The 6,279-nt window shown below is 50.0% G+C and overlaps 1 protein-coding gene across 1 annotated transcript; it reads left to right on the top strand.

The window, feature by feature from the left end:
• The first annotated feature begins 317 nt into the window (after window positions 1-317).
• LOC144101406 (uncharacterized) lies at window positions 318-3,789 on the top strand. The gene is made up of 3 exons (XM_077634555.1): window positions 318-475; window positions 1,606-2,343; window positions 3,538-3,789. Exons 1-2 carry the CDS (start codon window positions 470-472, stop codon window positions 2,329-2,331), a joined length of 732 nt encoding a protein of 243 aa, XP_077490681.1. The 5' UTR covers window positions 318-469; the 3' UTR covers window positions 2,332-2,343; window positions 3,538-3,789.
• Window positions 3,790-6,279: the final 2,490 nt, after the last annotated feature.

The following is a 6,279-nucleotide window of genomic DNA, read 5'->3' as shown; positions in this document are numbered from 1 at the left end:
CTCACGCTTGTGTACGCGCGGGTGCGGACGGCCAACGCCACAAGCGATCCGGGCATTGATAACCCACTTTCAAGAGCGCCGCCGCTCAGGTATCAAACTACCGCGTGTGTGCGCGCGCGAGTGCTCTCCGAGGGAGAGTGACGCGGGGTAGGCAGTTTTCCCCCGCGACCGCCAAGATAGGAAAGCCGAATAACGCTCTCCTGCCTTGCACAATGTCAAACGTCCCCGGGTCCCCGCCTTTGTCCAGGCCAACCTTTCTCAAGGTGCCTGGAAGCACGCGTAGGATCACCTCTTCTCCTTCCCCAAGCGCTCTCGCCCCGACGTCCGTTCAGAGGAGGCTGGAAGGGTGAGGCCGCCGATCACATGGCGGAAAGGACCCCTCGGGGGGACCCAGGTATATAAGCGAGCGCCAGTCGTCAGAGCGGCAGGCACACTTGGTCTTTCGGACTCAACCGTAGCCACTACAATCATGCTGGTAAGTCTCCCACGGACACGCTCTTGGGAGCCGCCGTCTCCGGAGGATTAACAGTGCTTCTTCGGCCGCGGAACGTTCTGCGATGATCCGGCGATGTACCGTACCGCGGCTGTGGTCGACGACCGAAGGATTTCGACGAAGATGAGGCTGAAGAGTTGGGAGCCATCCGGGCTTTCTCTTAGCTCCGCTCGGAGAGAATAACGCGGCGGAAAGACGTAGCTAGCCTAATCACGGGTACCATATCTCAAGAGCAATACGTAGTTCAGGATAGAGCGTGGCATTCAGCAATGCTTCTAGCTCTGAAAAGCCTGAAAACCTGCCATGTTTCGCTAGAGCACCGTTCTTCAACTGGATAGCTTCCTGAAAAGCTGAAGGCACTTTCAAAAGTACGCTTGGAAATATTGACCACCTGTCAGCAGCGGTTTCTTGTAGTGAATCAGGCTGCACCATGGAGCAAACAAGGCTGAGCATGGACTTGTAATAGCAAAGCTGCGGAGTTAGGACCACCAATGCATCAAACTTTGCCACTGTCTTTCGAAGTGAACAAATATGTCCACTTGCATATATGCAGTTCACCGGAATATGAGCTGGTCACGTGAACAGAGGAGCAACAAGACCGCGTTAAATATTATCATGCTTACAGAACCGACTCTGACGATGAAACGACTAGACTGTCTGAAGCTTCCTTATGTGAATTCTGGAAGGTCAGCTAAAGTCTTTCTTTATTTCCATGGCTTCAAAGGCGACGCGGTTTCCCGTTGTAGTGTGGAAGATAACTCGTTCACGTCTTCCCTTACGCAGGCAGGCGAGAAAGAGGAAAGATTTGCAAATAATATGCATGTATCTTTCTTCTTGCCAGCTCTTCGTTGATTGGATAGCATGCTTCAAAGAAAACTATCATAACATAACAATCAGACATGTATACTACGCTTTTGAGGGTACTATGCGTTGTATATACATTTAGGTTGAGTTTTAGCACAAACGTTTCGTTCTGCCCTCAGTAAGCTTACCATGGGAACGAAGTTAGCGACTCAGCCCTTCGTGTTCTTCTAAAGGCACCTGCTGCCAATGGCTGCCGCTTAACCGTTGCGAGTACCTGAGGTGAATGTTTTCCTTCGATGACTTTGCAGAAGCTCGCTGTCTTCCTTGGCCTCGTCGCCACCTGCCTTGGCGGCTACACCGGCGGCCTTGCCCTCGGTCACTACGGTCTTGGCTACGGTCTTGGCCACGGTCTCGGCCATTACGGTCTTGGATACCACGGCCTCGGCTATGGTCTCGGCTACGGCTACGGCCATGGTCTCGGCCTCGGCTACGGCTACGGCCATGGTCTCGGTCTCGGCTACGGCTACGGCTACTCGGGTCTCGGCCATGTCTTCGGCGGTGCCATCGCCGCTCCCGCTGTCGCTTACGCCCGCCCCGCCGCTGTAGTCCACCACGTCGCCCGTCCCGTCGTTCACGCCGTCGCCGCCCCCGTGGCCGTCGCCGCTCCAGTCGCCGTGGCCCGTCCGGTTGTCCACGCTGCCCCTGTTGCCGTCGCCGTCGCCCGTCCCGTCGTTCACGCCGTCGCCGCTCCAGTCGCCGTGGCCCGTCCCGTTGTCCACGCTGCCCCTGTCGCCGTCGCCGCCCCCGTCGCCGTCGCCGCTCCGGCTGTGGCCGCCGTCCACGCTGCCCCAGTCGCTGCAGTCGGCCTCGGCTACGGACACGGTCTGGCCTTCGGTGGTCTGGGCTACGGACACGGTCTGAGCTACGGTCTCGGATACCACGGCCTCGGCTACGGCCTCGGCTACGGTTACGGTCTCGGTGGCTTCAACTACGGCCTCGGAGGCTACGGCTACGCCCTCCGCAAGAAGAAGTAAGCTGCTGGAATGGTAAGTAACCATTGAGGAAAAAGAGCCTCCCGTTCACAAATAATATTGAATGCCGAATTTCAATTTCATGGAACAGAGACGGTTTATGGAAAGCAAATGCTTAACTGCCAACCTGACAGACTAAGCAACCCAGCTGCAACTTTGCCAGCTACTAAGCACTGATGCAAGACATGGAGAGGAAAAGAGGGACTCTGGTAGAGACAGGGACGAAGGCATGAACGGACAGTTTGTGCCAGAAAACGAAAGCTGCACTCACAGCCTAGAATTCGCTCTTACAATTAAGTGGGAGGTTCCGGAAATGCTGTGTAGAGAGTTAACTCGGACTTCATTCATCTTCTCTGTAACTAACTCAATGATCGATAGGAGGTGCACTACACTGGAACGTAGCCAAGAAGGCAGGCAAGAGATCGCGGGCGCGCGTGCCACTACGGCCGTCAAGGATACACTTCCTATTGCTCGGATCTAAGCGATTAGCTCTTATTGCGTAGAGTGCCCCGCCCTCGTAGAACAAAAACGGATGACTGCGAGAACGCTAATAATCCACTGTGAAGCAATCGACTCTTCTGGGGCCTTTTAATTTCCTATACTCGCTTCCTCGCCTCGAGCGCTTTCAGGCTCATAATAGCATCTGCACATGCTGTTGTCAAACGTCCAGAACAGATGCAATCTGCTACGATTCTGAGAAGTAGTCGTCGAAATCCCTCAATTAATACATACCTCCCCATATTTTGTCACATGTCCAGAGGAGATGCTATCTTCGAAGATATGCCATTAATAATGTTTTATTTCTCCCCGTATAACAACTTAGCTTCCCATTGTTAAACCGTGCATCTGACAATGCAAAACCAAATTGCAAGAGCGGACAGCAAAATATGCGAAACGGCAGGAAGGCACAAGAACGATGACTTTCTGGTAGACGTTTGTAAGTGCTGCAGCTTCAGAACAAGAGGGATGCACAAGCTCTCGCTAATAAAACCCTTTGCGGTTGCATGACTTTTACATTCCGCAGCACTAATCAGCAGTCCAACGATGAGATGCGAACCACTAGAGTGCAGGAAATGAAGAGACTTAAATGGGTCGTTAATAGTTGGAAAGGTTAATCAAATGCACTCAACATCATGCGACAATGGATGCAATTCTAATTGACGATCCACTTTTTACATCGTGTGACATAACTCTCTCTTCTCTTTTCAGAACTAACACTGGGAAACTGTGCCGCCGAGCTCCCGGAGACGTCTATATCTTCGGCAGTACCACCAGCTCCGGCGTTCGCGGTCTCACCAGCAAATCTCCCAAGTCTCGAGGCGCCGCAAGCCGTCTGGGAGAGCGGCCCTATCTCAAAACGCGCGTCTTTCAATGTAAAAATGTTCTCATCTCGATGTGCGCATCTGCGGCCCGGCTGTCGCATTTTCGAAATACAACCGTCTCGTCAGACTTCGCACACAACGCCTGCCTCTGCCTGTGTTGTACTTCGCACCCGCACACGCTGCATGTTGACGACAACATGATGACAAAACGGCGTGTTGATGCGGGATGCACAAGATGAAAACAGTCGGTTTCCTCTTCCTGTGACCCGCGCCAACGCGCTATTTCTGATTTCTGATAATATTTACGAACCTTGACCAACTAGCCCCTCAACACACTGCTGACAATTGCGGTGACGCCTCATGCAGAGCATTAAGTAAAACGCCTAGTGGAATAACCACTGGTGTAGTCCCTAGCGCCGGGTAGATGCCGGGATAATTGCGGCATATTTGAAACGCGGCGCTGGTAAGTCATCAGCGAGCTTCCATGCCTGACATAACAGCAATATATTGTGAGCCAACTATATTATCCAATTCTCTTAACGCAATTTCTGAAATTCCGCTTACCATTCCGCTTACACAACTTTGAGGTAACTTAACACTCTTTGGCGGCCTCGCGCACCTCCCTCATCGATGACAATGCAGTGACTCAGTTGCAAGTAAAAGGTGCTATGTCACATAGAACTCTTCTTTTGATTACTTAGAGATATCAAATGCAGCTTCACTGGCTAAATTGAGCAAGAAACACTAGGCAAGGGCCTGCTCCGGAGGGACATGAGTCTACCATGGCCTAGCGCTTTGTAAATCGACTATTCCTGAGCCGACAAGTTCTCATACTGAAAGATGCTTCTCGTCCGGCACACTGAGACGTCCTGGCCGAGAAGTGTGGTGGATGTGCAGTCTCTGTCAAAAGTACACGGCCCAAGGTGTCTGCTTCCGAGCTCTGCAGTGCGGCTCCTCTTGCATACTCAGGGACCCTAACCTCACGAAGGCGGGAGGAACTTAAGTCCTCAACCCTCCCAAGTTTAGGACTGTCAGATGTGCGTAAGAGCCCCGCTACAAGGGTTGGAGGCGAACTCATTGGCCTGTATATTTCTGACAAAGACTGTACGTGAGTCACTGCTGTTGCCGGTAGACGCCTGCCCACTCACTCTGTAAAGCATGGGTAGCATAAATAGTTATCTGAACAGATTAAATTTTTTTTTGAATAACCGGTTGCGTGTATTCAAAGGTCTCATGGTACAACATCGTGATGCAGCTTGGTTACACAATACCAGAGGCAGTCCGTTGACGCCCTACGCCGGTTGCTATGATGGGAGTGAGGTGTCAAAGTTGTCAAGGTATATAGAAAGCCGTGCATGAGAAACAGCAACAGTTATGCGCGCGCTCTGTAAATGCCTGGGACCGCGGCGTTGAGGTTTATATTGCTTATGAATGTAAAGCTAAAAGGTGCTTCGACGTCCGCGCGAGGCTTCTTAGACACTCTTTCTTTGGTGTTAAGAAACACTCAGGCGAGGGTAAAGCACGCACAAACCTCTCTAAATATGCTTGCACATGAATTTGGAAGCATATATCTAAGGAAAATAATATGGCCGTTCAGTTCCAGTCATTGTAGAGGCGCCTAGCTTAATGTGGTGACATTAGTCTAGAGAAACTAATTCTGTGAACTGCAGCGTCTGGCGCTCGTGCTTCATGTGACTGATTATTGAGAATCTTATGACTGATGACTTTGTTTGTAGTACAATGTGGCCGGCATAACAATATGACTCATTTTGATCCTGACCAAAAACAAACAGCAGTGAACATTGCGCTGCAAATTTCCAGGTTAGAGCGGCAGTGGTGAGAGACAGGATCTAACAAGTCATTCATAAATAGCGGCAAGAAAAAAATTCTTGGCGTGTAAAGTAAAACTAAATATGTTAATTATCAAAAATTGACGGGGCATTTAAAACAGCACGTTTTACACGGAAATATGTTCTCAACGACATTGCCTCCACACTTGAGAATTTAGAGCTGTAACAGAATTACCGCTGCGTTCCTGGTCATCTTTGTCTATAGCGGCCCTTTTGCCTGGGCATAAGTTCACTCTGGTCCCAGGCGTTGTTCTCTCGTCTTCACGATGCTTTCTCTCCGTGTTGATGTTCTTGGTTTACAGCGATAACTGATAATAAAATCTGATTTGTCCTCGAACTGAAAAACCAAACCAAAGCTAAAAAAATTTGAAACAAGCGACGTCCTATAGTAGACGTACAGAATGAGTCATACCGAACATTATTAGCATCTAATAATATTAAAGTGAATATAAAAACTGTAGTAATGCATGTTAATGAAGACCAGGTTCTGTATGAATGAACACAAAAGACAGAGACTAAAAATACAGAAAAAGTAATGTCAATCAGATTCAAATCATGTTCAAGCCTTCCTTGTGACACCGTTACGGCAGACCTCAAAGGCAGAATCGAGAACGATCAAATCACAAACCTGTCGCAAACGGATACATTAGCCCCGCTCCTATTAGTCGATATGTACGTCCGCCAATCCATGCCGAGCAATATGAGCGTAGCTTTGTGAAAGTTTTGTAACTGGTTTGAGATTGTGGCCATTCCATAATTCGACCCCAGATGAAGTTGTT

This window comes from Amblyomma americanum, chromosome 8 (assembly GCF_052857255.1).
Source record: "Amblyomma americanum isolate KBUSLIRL-KWMA chromosome 8, ASM5285725v1, whole genome shotgun sequence".
Classification (NCBI taxonomy): Eukaryota; Metazoa; Arthropoda; class Arachnida; order Ixodida; family Ixodidae; genus Amblyomma; species Amblyomma americanum.
This window is presented reverse-complemented; position numbering and strand designations above follow the sequence as displayed.